Below are 12,883 nucleotides of genomic sequence, written 5' to 3'. Positions count from 1 at the left end.
AGACTTCTAAAAAAATTTCAAAATCTTGTAGCCACAAAATATTTTATAAAAAAAACTAGTACTTAAATAAATAAAAATCTTGTACAGGTAGATTTCGTAAAAAAAATAAATAACACTCCTTGCAAAAAACCTCACTAAATGTTTTACGCTTATAGTCCTTGTAGAAATATTTTTAAATGTCTATTAAATGTACTTCTAAAAATATGTTTAAAAACTTATAGCCAGTTTGTCCCTTTTTAATCCGTCCATTAATTCTTCCCTACTGTCAAATAGTCTATTAAAACTCCCAGAAGTCATCAGTCCGATAAAAAGCCCATCTCCTTCAGTTTGTCTATAAAAATTCTGGAATATCTTCTGTACATTCGTACGGACAATAATGCCATTGAAAAAATTATTGAAAACAAAAGTTGATTGGCTTAAAAATTATATTGGGTTTGAAGAGCGAAATAGATTAAGAAAATGAATTGAAATAAAATTATTGTCCAGACAGATTTTGCGAAATTCATTTTTTAACCGCACGTTAATTGTCACAGAGAACCTTGCGAAGAGTTCTCTTAAATGTTTTGCGCTTGTAAAAATTATTCTTTAAAGGACGTTATAAAAGATTTTTTTTAAAAACTTATAGCCAGTTTTGTCCCTGCTTTATCTTCCCTATAGACTTTCCTAGTTTCAAATGGTCTATAAAAACTCCCAGAAGTTATATGTTCTTCTATAAAGAGTCGCTAAGCATTTCAGATAGGGTATAAACCCAAATTTTCTGCACTTGCGATGGACAAAAACTCCATTGAAAAACTTATTGAGAACAAAAGTTGATTGGCTTGAAAATTACATTGGGTTTGAAGAGGGAAATAGATTAAGAAAATGAATTGATTTAAATTATTGTCCAGGTAAGTTTTATAAAAATATTTTTTAAAACACAGAACTTTTCAAAAAATTGTGTTAAAAGTTTTGACCTTTGTAGTAACAAGGGATCTTGTAAAAATATATTTAAACCTCAACAAACAACCTTATAAAGACACTTTTAAAAACTTATAGCCAGATTGTACCTGCTCAACCAGGCTTCTCTAGTGTCAAATAGTCCATAATAACTCCCAGAAGTTATCTATTCATCTATAAAGCGTCGCTAAGAATTTCAGATAGTGTATAAGGCCCCCTCCAGTTTGTCTATAGAAAAGTCTAGAATATCTTCTGGACAAGATTAGGGCATTTATTAAGAACAAAAGTTGATTGGTGTAAAAATTATATTGGATTTAAAGAGGAAAGTAGAATAGGAAAAAATTTATTGACATTAACTTTAGGCTTATTGTTGCATAGAACTCTGCAGAAATTTGTCATAAAAGATTTGCGCTTATGGCCCTTATACAAACATTTTTAAAACTTAAAAAGAACATTCTAAAAATATTTTTAAAATCTCTATGCTTTTGGCCCCATTATTTTTTTAAAGTATTAGAATTTACACTGGGAAATCAATTTTGTAAGAATATTTTTCAGAACGTATCGCCTATTGTCGCACAAAAATATATAAAGAAAGCATTGTGTTACACAAAATCCTCATCAGAAAAATACATTAATCAATTTTTGTTCTCAATAAATTAAAAAAAAAATCAAGGCCAGTTTTCATCTCTACATTTTGTAAACATATTAGAAGTTTCACTTAAAAAATTAAATATTTAATTTTTTCTAACAGCCCTAAGTTTTAAGTACATTTACACTCACGATTCGATCAGATTTAGTAAATCCAAATCTGCAGCCTAAGCATGGCACAATAAATTGGTACTCCATTCAGCGCAGCTGACTATCCGATTAACTGTCAAAGTGCAACGTTTCTACCAAGGCATATAAAAAAGATCATCCAGGGAAACCAGCTACATATCAGCTGCTTCTCGTGTCTGCTGTCAAAATCCATTATTGTTAATTTACTTCCATTATGAAAACGTAAACGAAATACACATTTTTCGACATTAGACTTGAGAAAAAAAACAGCTGACTTCTTGATTTTGGTTTCTATTTGAATACGACATACAATGTTGCCAACCATGTGAAATATTAATAGATAAAATTTGACAGATGGTCGGGATAAAAAACGATGGTTTTTGTATTTGATACATCACCTTATTATTGCATCATGGAATGGAGTTCTTTATTAAAATGTATTCCCGTATTGATTAAATCTGACAAGGTTCACCTTGTATAAAAAAATGTATTAAAACCCTTTAGAAAACTATAAATTGTATTAAAAATAGATTTGTTTTTTTGTTTTCTGTAATCAGCTGATTCAATGGAATGTCGGTAAATTATAAAAATATATTCCCGTACTTATTAAATCTGACAAGGTTCATCTTAAATAATATAAAGGTACGTTTAGATTTACGAAATCCACTTGATTTCAAATGTCAATTCCATTGCTTTTAGGTCAAATATAATCAATTGGATTTGTTAACAGAATTAACGTGACGTATACGCAATGGAATTGACATTTGAGATCGAGTGGATTTAGTAGTCTAAACCTAGTCTAAATATTATATTAAACCAGTATAAATAGATATAAATAAGTATAAATGGATCAAAATAGGAATGTAAACAAACATCAGCTGATTCGACGATGTATGATGTATTCCGGAAAGTTGATCTTGAATAATATAAAAATTCTATTAAACCCTTTAGTAAATTATCTATTTTATTAAAATATACATTAAAAATATTTTTTTCAGTGTAATTAGTTGATACGTAAATTATAAAAATGTATTCTTATAGTACGTTTACATTAAACCGGATTTCATTAACCCAGTGGGTTTAAAGTGTCTATTCCATTGTATATATGTCAAATAAATCCTCATAAAGTAGGTTAACCCGGTAAACATTTCTAATATGTACATGCCGTTTTATATTGATTAAATCTGATAAGGTTCATCTCAGATAATATAAATATTCAGTAAGTTATCTAATTAACATTGCCCAGTATAAATAGATGTAAATACGTACCCAAACAAACATCAGCTGATTCGATGAAATGTATTTCGTATTGATTAAATCTATCAAGGTTAATCTTGAATAATATAAAAATTATATTAAAACCTTCAATAAATTACATAGATATTTTATTAAAATTAGGTTTTAAAATGTTTAGTTTTTTTGTCCAGTGTAATCAGCTGATTCACGTATTTATTAAATCTGACAAAGATAATCTTGAATAATATAAAAAAAAGAAATATTAAACCCTTCAGTAAAATATCTAACTAATATTGTGCAGTATAAATAGAAGTAAATACGTACAAACATCAGCTGATTCAATGAAATGTTGATAAATTAATAAGATTTATACCCGAAATTAGTAAAACTGACAAAGTTAATTTTGAATAATATACAAATTATATTCAATAAATGATCTATTGTATTAAAAATATATTTTAAAATATTTGTTTTATTGACCAATGTAATCAGCTGATTCAGTCGAATGTAGGTACCATGATGCAATAATAAAGTGATGTATCAAAACAAAAAACATTTGTTTTTGTCTCGATTATCTGTCAAAATTTTCCTTATAATATTTCAAATGGTTGGCAACACTGCACATCGAATTCAAGCAGAAATTACCCACTTTGACAGCTAATCGAGACATCAACTGTGCTAAATGGACTACCTATTCATTGTGCCATGGTAGGTACATTATAAAAATGTATTCCCGTATTGTTTAAATCTCACATGGTTAATATTGAATAATAAAAAAATCCTATTAACTAATTCAGTAAATGATCTATTATATTTAAAATATTTTTTTTTTCAAGTACAATCAGCTGATTCAATGGAATGCAGGTAAGCCATATAATCAGCTGATTCAGTGGAATGTTTGTACATTATAAAAGTGTAATCCCATATTGATTAAAGCTGACAAGGTTGAAAATATTCCCCAGTATAAATATGTGTGAATATTTACGTAAACAAACATCAGCTGATTCGATGCAATGTAAGTAATTATCAAGATTTCTTTCCGAATTTATTAAATCTGACGACATAATATAAAAAAATGTTATAAAATAGTAATAATATAAAATTCCTATTAAACCATTCATTAAATTATTTATTTTATAAAAAATATATTTTAAAAAATATTTGTTCCATTTTTTGTCCAGTGTAAATCCAATTGACCTCATTATTAATGTATACAACTCATTTCTTATAAAATTTTTATCTACGTTTAGATCTTTTTCAGTGCTAAATATTGGTCACACGAGTTGTCAGTCATTATTTGAAACTAGCAGAAACAACAACAACAATTTACAACGACCGAAAAAGATGCATAATTTCAAAACTCGAGAATATTTGAAAATATTAAAATTCTATCAATGGATATTTTGTATATTCGGTATAAATCTACCACCAATATTTTATTGTGATAATTTTCATGGATTTCGGCGAAAATTTATTATGACAATTTACAGCGTATATGCTTTCATACTATTTAGTGTTGCCACCATTTCAAATTGCATACATAATACATTGGCCCATCAATTTACCCAAATGCATCGATTGGATTGTATTACTGAACTGCTGAGCTATGGTCATAATATTGGTTTAATTTTGGCATATGGAATTATGGAAGTTGCAATGTTTTGGCAACGCAATAATCTAAAGGAAATTTTAAGAGAAATCGATGAAATGGAAAATGAACTATTTAATGAAATTAACCAACAAAATGGATCCAAAAAATTCCAATTATTTTACATAACTGGTATTTGGTTAATATTTTCATCGGTAAATTTCTCTTACCTAACCTATTTCTTAACCGGTGCCGAAGTTATGCCCATATGCTATAAATGTATTATATCTCTATATGTGGTTGCCATTGAAATGAAATTTTTGGAATATCGTTTGTATGTACAAATTATATGCCATTTAATGGAGGGCATATGCATTGCATTGGAAAGGATAAAATCTCAGATGGAACAATTTCGAAGACCAGAACATGAACGTTTGCCATATTTTATGATCCAACAATTGTTACGAAATCAACAGCTGTTGAATAGATTATGGCTTATGGTGTATAAAGTGAATGTGTATTTTGCTTTGCCACTTGCATTGGTATGCTGTCAAAATGGCATTGCCATATTGTTTACGGTGAATTGGGCATATGTTCGTAGTTTGTTTGAACATGGCGAGACTAATCAAATATGTAAGTTGAATAAAAAACATGTCATAATGAATAGGTACTCCATTTAGCCCAGCTGACTATTCGATTAACTGTCAAAGTACATCGGTTCTACCAAGATCTATTAATAAGGTCACCCAGTTAGCGAAATTGCATTCAGCTGTTATTTTCAAGTCTAATGTCAAAAATGTGGACGTTTTCATAATGGAAGACAATTCACAATAATAGATTTTGACAGCAATTTTGAGAGGCAGCTGGCATCCCTGGACAACCATATTTATAGGCCTTGGTTTCTACCATGGCGCAATAAAGTACCTACCTATTTAGTGCAGCTGACTATCCCTCTAACTGTCAAAGTGCATAGCTTCTACGATGATGCAATAATAAGGTGATGTATCAAAACAAAAACCGTTGTTTTTTTGTCTCGATCATCTGTCAAATTTTTCCATATAATATTTTTATATGGTTGGGAACACTGCACATCGAACTCAAGTAGAAATTACCCAATTTGACAGTTAATCAAGACATCAGTTGCGCTAAATGGACTACCTATTCATTGTGCCATGGCTTCTACTATGATCTATTAATAAGGTCACCTAGCTGGGGAAAGTCAGCTGTTGATTCTCAACTCTAAGTGGACATTGTCTTTATAATGAAAATCAATTCACAATAAAATATATTGACAATAAACTTGAGAGTCAGCTGATATACAGCTGGACGATCTTAGGGTACGTTTAGACCATGATGCAATAATAAGGTGATGTATCAAAACAAAAAAATTTTTTTTGCCTCGATTATCTGTCAAATTTTTCCTTATAATATTTCAAAAATTTGGCAGCATTGCACATCGAATTCAAGTACAATTGACCACTTTGACAGTTAATCAAGACATCAGCTGCTCTAAATGGACTACCTATTCATTGTGCCATGGTTTAGACTATTAAATCCACTCGATCTCAAATGTCAATTCCATTGCGTATACGTCACGTTAATCCTGTTCACAAATCTAGTGGATTATATTTCACATATAAGGAATGGAATTGACATTTGAGATCGAGTGGATTTCGTAAATCTAAACGTACCTTTATTAATAGGCCTTTATTTCTACCATGATTCAATAATAAAGTGATGTATCAAAACAAAAATCTATGTTTTTGCCTCGATCATCTGTCAAATTTTTCCATATAATATTTCAAATGGTTGGCAACACTTCACATCGAATTCAAGTAGAAATTACCCACTTTGACAGTTAATCAAGACATCAGCTGCTCTAAATGGACTACCTATTCATTGTGCCATGGTTTCTATCATGATGTAATAATAAGGTGATGTATCATAACAACAACCTTTGTTTTTGTCTCGATCATCTGTCAAATTTTTCCTTATAATATTTTACATGGTTGGCAACGTTGCAAATCGAATTTAAGTAGAAATTACGCACTATGACAAGTAATCGAGGCATCACCTGCGCTAGATGGACTACTTATTTATTGTGCCTTGTTTTCTACCATGGCACAATAAAATGGAGTACCTACCATTCTCCATTGCATAATAAATGGGCAGCCCATTTATCACAGCTGACGATTCGATTAACTGTCAAAGTTTCTCATTGAAGTCGTTGTGCAATGTTGCCAACCATGAAAAATATTACTAGATAAAATTTGACAGGTGGTCAAAAAAAGCATATGTTTTTGTTTTGCTCTAAACATTTAATAGTACGTTTACATTTAACTGAATTTCGTTAACCCAGTGGGTTTCAATTGTCAATTCCTTTGCATATATGTCAAATTAATCCTCATAGAGTAGGTTAACCCGGTAAAAAGTTCTAATGTATATGCCGTTTAAGTTCCATAAATTGCGAATTTACTAAAAATTCATTTTGGTAAGCGTTTTGTTAAAACAAGTTTAATGTAAATACATCCCCAGTGAAGGGAATTTTTCGAAAAACTGAATTTATTTAATTTATTAAATCTAAAAAGAAATCCTTCTCATTTACTCTTACCTTTGAAGAATATAAATGTCAATCAGCCAGTGAAATGTATATATATACGTAAACAAATAACAGCTGACTGTCAACTTTATGTAATTTTAATACTAAACGCTTCTCAAAACGTCAAATAAATGACATATCTTTATACATCCCGTAGGTGTCAGAGTGTAGACCATTTTGAATATAAAAAATATTAAAAAAATATCTATCTAATAATTAAATCCCATTAATTATATTTCTTCCTTTTATTACAGTTCGTTTTGTTTACATTATTTTGTTGCTGTTAAACATAGTTTACATTTGTAATTATACGGAAAAATGTATGAAAAAGGTAGGTAGCAATTTTTTTTTTTACAATTAGGTTTTAAATTTACAATTAAATTTTAAAAATAATTAAAAATGTCTTTTGATTTCAGTATCATTCTTTGTCAACTGTATTAAACAATTTCAAATTACATCCGCAAGATATTGAGGTTAGAATGCACTTGCGTGAATATTCTTTACAATTGATGCATCAGAAGTTGAAGTTTACTTGTAATTATTTTTTGGATATTGACTACAAGACACTGGGAAAGGTAATTACAAATTTTTACCTAAAGTTTTTCTTTCTTTAGAGGGATTTTTAGTTAGTTAAAGTTTTTTTAAGTTTAAGGGAAAATGTGGAGCACGAAATCCACTTGATTTCATATGTCAGTTCCATAGAGTATAAATGAAATAAATCATATTTAAATAAATCCAGTGTATATTAAGGTCAATATAATTATGACATCACCATAAAGCCATATCAATCAGCTGATCGAACCAAACGTATGGAAAACAATGTATTCGTTTGCTATGCCATTATAAATCGAAAGTCAGCTGTTTCTTCTCAAGTCTAATGTCAAAAATATGGCTTGTGTTTACGTTTTCATAATGGAAGTCAATTCACAATAATGTGATTCGACAGCAAACTTAAGCGGTGTACACGCTAGCACTTTTGAATGGCACTTTGCCCAAATTTTGCTTGTTTGATGGTGTGGTATCTCATAACTAATTCTACCTTAAGACTAGAGTTAAGTGTAAAAAATAATCACTTTTCCTAAAATCACTTTTCCAGCATACCTTAAAATTCAAAAAAAAAAAAAAAAAAAAATTGCCATGGCACAATAAGTAGGTAGTAGCTGATGACTCGAGTAGTAGCTGATGACTCGATTAATTGTCAAAGTGCGTAATTTCTACTTGAATTCGATGTTCAATGTTGCCAACCATGTGAAATATTACTAGATAAAATTTGACAGATGGTCGGGTAAAAAAAAAAAAAACAAATGTTTTTGTTTTGTTAGATCACCTTATTTTTGCATCATGGTAAAAATATGGAATTGACATTAGATATCGAGTGGCTTTAATTAATGTAAACCCAGTTTAGCCTCTCGTACCTTTGCCTTTGGAATATTATGCTATATTTAAGGGAACCTCGCCCATTCTCGATTTTAATTTGCACATATATATCTGAAGATTTAAAAGAGAGGAAAAATTATGAACTAGGATTATTGACTTCGCTCTAAAATTAACAAAATAGCGGACCTTTGAAAAAATATTTTTGGAAAATCCCTGATTTTTTACCAAAAACCAAGTTAAAAAATAAGGAAGATCTTCACCGATTGGCTTTATCCTAGTTTATACGATAGCTATACACGCACAGAGAAACGTGTAAAAATTTAGAATCGATTGGGGTATTAGTTTTTGAGTTATCGTGCCCGCCATTCACAAAAGAGAAAAACGCGTTTAAAGTTTGAGAAGCCCTTTAGCCGTCACTTGATGCTGGCACAATAAATCGGCTATATCTTCAAGAGTTCTTGAGATTTTCACTTGAAATTTTGTGGGGACATTTTTTAATTAGTGCAGATTCGAATTAAATCAAAAAAATTTTTGACCCCGAGAATAGGGGGGGGGGGGGGTCCCTTAAATCAAACGTAATTTATATGGTTATTGCATGACACAATAAATAGGTAGTCCATGTAGAACAGCTGATGACTCTATTAACTTTCAAACTTCGTAATTTTAACTTGAATTCGATGGGCGATATTGCCAACCATATGAAATATTATGAGGAAACATTTGACAGATGGTCGAGACAAAAACAAAAGTTTTTGTTTTTATTTTGCATCAAACAAATAACAATTTTTATTAAAAACCAATAATGTCAAATAATTTTTGGTTTCTTTTTTCAGATTATCCTGGCTGTTACATCCTTTATGATCATATTAATACAATTTAAAATGACAAATGGCACAACAGGTGCCATAGTTGCCACACAGAGAATATTTGGCTTTGGCAAATTGAAATTGTAAACCGTTCGCAGTGAATTATATTAAGCTATTTATACTGTTATATTTACATCGGAGGTATTTTTATTGGTATGATTTATTTGACATATATAAATTAGAAAATACCACAACAAAAGAAGAATAACATATGTTTTATAATTCAACTACGATGTGGAAAAGTTAAAACAAATTGAGGGACTAAAACCTAACTGTTAAGACTAGTATTAATATGATATCAGCTGACCAGCCGATTGATCAGCTGATATTTGTTTCCATACACTCTCATTGGTTTCATGATTTAACCTGCAATTTAAAACCGGTCGTTTTTATTTAAAAAATGTTGCCCCATTTGAATTAATTTTTTATATTTTATTTTAATAACTAATCCCAAATTTTCACCACATTAAAGTTTTAAATCTACAAATTATGACCTACCAAGTTGTTGTAACTAAGATATAATTTAAATAAATTATAACAAATAATAATCTCCACAAAACTTTAACACTCATTGTCATTGTGAACTACTACTACAAAAAAAAAAAAAAAAACTCAATCCTTTTCTACTACTTTCTTATATTATCTATCTATCTACAGAATAATAGAAAAAAAATCTTTCTTGTGTTTTTAACTATCAGCAGCAACGACAAGTTAACTGCCTTGCAACAAAAAAAGGACTTACTTTTTTTCCTTGTAACTTTAGTCTGTGCTATTTTTTTTGGCAATTGTGGCGGTGGTTAAGTAACCACAGCTTGGGTTCATTCTATGTCCTAAAGGCGTTTTAGTATCTGTTCTTATTTTTTTTAATTGAAAAATTATAAAAAAGTTTAGAAAGTTTTATGTGGGTGTTAAAGATTATCTACAACCACAAACCTTTGGGATGTTTTTTTTTTTTCATTTTATGTGGGGTAAGAAAATAAAAAATGAAACTGAAAAAATTGTGTTAAATATAAGAATTAGCACAGTTAACGGGGAGAAATTTAATGGGGAATTAAATTTTAATGGAATTATTAATTTAATTAGTCTATTTTTGGATAAAGATCTATTAATAAGGTCACTCAGTTAGCGAAAGTCAGGTGTTCTTTTTCTCAAGTTTAAGGTCGAAAATTTGGTCTCTGTTTACGTTTTCATAATGGAAATCAATTCGCAATAATCGATTTTTACAGCAAACTTGAGAAACAGCTGATGTCCAGTTGGTCGGCCTGGATGACCTTATTAATAGGCCTCACACATGGCACAATGAATAGGTAGTCCATTTAGAGCAGCTGATGTCTTGATTAACTGTCAAAGTGGTAAATTTTACTTGAATTCGATGTGCAATGCTGCCAACTTTTTGAAATATTATAAGGAAAAAATTGACAGATAATCGAGACAAAAAAAAAATGTTTTTGTTTTGATACATCACCTTATTATTGCATCATGGCCTCACACTATTAAACAAAATTTGTAAATGTTTTAAAATGCTATTTTTAATATTCAATAGTTGTCAAATGCAAAAAAAAACAAAACAAGCAAATAAATATAATAATGATTGTGTTTAGCAGATTTTTTACTTTCCAGGTCCCTATATTGCAGGAATTTTTTAATCGTTTTAATTGTTTTCTTTCCAATTTCAAACAAATATTTTTAGCGAAAAATTAATACATTAATATGTGTACAAACAAACATCAGCTGATTGTTATTTAGATCATGATCATGGTACAATAACTAGGTATTCCATTTATTGCAGCTGACTATCCGATTAATCGTTAAAGTGCATCATTCGAGGTGCAATGTTGCCAACCATGACATATGGTCGAATAAAAAACAGATGTTATAATTGTATGATGATCAAAGATATGGCACAATAAATAGGTAATCCATTTAGAGCAACTGATGACTAGATTAACTGTCAAAGTGTGTAATTTCTACTTGAATTCGATGTGCAGTTTTGCCAACCATGTGAAATATTATATGGAAAAATTTAACAGATGTTGGAGACAAAAACACATGTTTTTGTTTTGATGCATCAACTTATAATTGCATCATGATCAAAGATATATGTCTAAACAGTTATGACTCGTTTAGACTATAGTTTTTATGATGATGATGTGCATTATGTCGATTTGATTGCTGAATCGAACTGAATTTACATCAATTTATAGTACATTTAAAATATATCGGATTTATAAAATCCATGGAAATGGTCATGGAAATTGGTCGAGTAAAAACATAGATAGTCAGGAATGCCAACTTCTGTTCTGTTCTCTTAATTTTGAAGTATTGCAAACTAATTTTGGAATTTTCTTTTCCAGTATATTTCCGTTTTTCCGTTCCAGAATATTTTGTTTTATTTGTACTCTTAGGCCGATTTTGAAATTTTCCGTTTTACTAGCTTTACTATTAAAAAAGAACTGGAGCAGAATGACTATCATTTAAACTCAAATATGTTCTTTAGAAATTGTTGTCCAAATGGAAAGCAATTCCGATTCGAAATATAAAAATATTGTCTAGCTCCATGGAATTAGAAATGTGTATGTGTAACTCAACAAATATCAGCTGACTGTACACATTATATAATTTTAATACTAGTCTAAACAGCTAGGATTTTTTACCACGATATAGAAATCGAGTCGCTTTAAAAGGCATAGGTTAAATGTTTAAACAGCTGTTGTCTGTCAAATTTATATCACTTTAATACTAGTATAAACAGCTTGGATTAAGTACCTCGATTTTGAAATCGAATAGATTTAAGCGGTGTACACACTTTCAACAGCTGATGTCTTGATTAACTGTCAAAGTGGGTAATTTCTACTTGAATTCGATGTGCAACGTTGCCAACCTCTGCAGCTGCGCTAAATGGACTATCTATTTATTGTGCCATGGTCGAGACAAAAACAAAGGTTTTTGTCATGAGCCCAGCTGTTGCATCATGAGCCCAGCTGTTGGTACAAAAAAATGTCAAGATTTTTTTTTGTAATTTAAAACCAAAAAATTAAAAAAAATGAGCAGAATTACTACATTTACTAAATGAATTTGTGTAATAATATCTTATGAATCGGTTTGTTTTTCTCAAGTCGAATGTCAAAATTTTGGCAAACTTGGGAGGCAGCTAATAGATCTTGATTGATACATTAAAACATGGCTCAATAGGACATTAAAACATGGAATAAGACGTGCGATAAGGCCATATGATTTCACACGAGCTGTCAAAATAATTGAATTCATACTTAATCGTATGAAAAAGTAAAGGTAGCTTAGCGAATTCTTGCCTCGGTCTTCTCTTACTGTCAATTTTTTAATCGCCAAATATTAACCAGAACAGGATAACAACTCAAAATATCTTTCAAAAAATCATAATGATAGTATAATTGGAGTATATATTGGTTCGAATAAAAACATTTTTATTTAGTTTTTAATCAAACAATAAATTTTGACAGTCAGTGAAGACTTCAGCTGACCTTA

General features: G+C 29.9%; 2 protein-coding genes across 2 annotated transcripts in view; both read left to right on the top strand.

Moving 5' to 3' along the window:
* The window catches only part of LOC133328130 (AP-1 complex subunit beta-1-like), a 363,610-nt gene that overhangs the window by 12,082 nt on the left and 338,645 nt on the right, over positions 1 to 12,883 (top strand). The gene's annotated exons all lie outside the window — the stretch shown is intronic.
* Positions 4,519 to 9,466, top strand: LOC133328125 (putative gustatory receptor 98b). The gene is made up of 4 exons (XM_061536681.1): positions 4,519 to 5,170; positions 7,391 to 7,467; positions 7,553 to 7,711; positions 9,347 to 9,466. Exons 1-4 carry the CDS (start codon positions 4,519 to 4,521, stop codon positions 9,464 to 9,466), a joined length of 1,008 nt encoding a protein of 335 aa, XP_061392665.1.

The sequence above is a fragment of the Musca vetustissima genome, unplaced genomic scaffold, assembly GCF_032173495.1.
Source record: "Musca vetustissima isolate MV318-11 ecotype Yass unplaced genomic scaffold, APGP_CSIRO_Mvet_v1 utg2661, whole genome shotgun sequence".
NCBI lineage: Eukaryota > Metazoa > Arthropoda > Insecta > Diptera > Muscidae > Musca > Musca vetustissima.
This window is presented reverse-complemented; position numbering and strand designations above follow the sequence as displayed.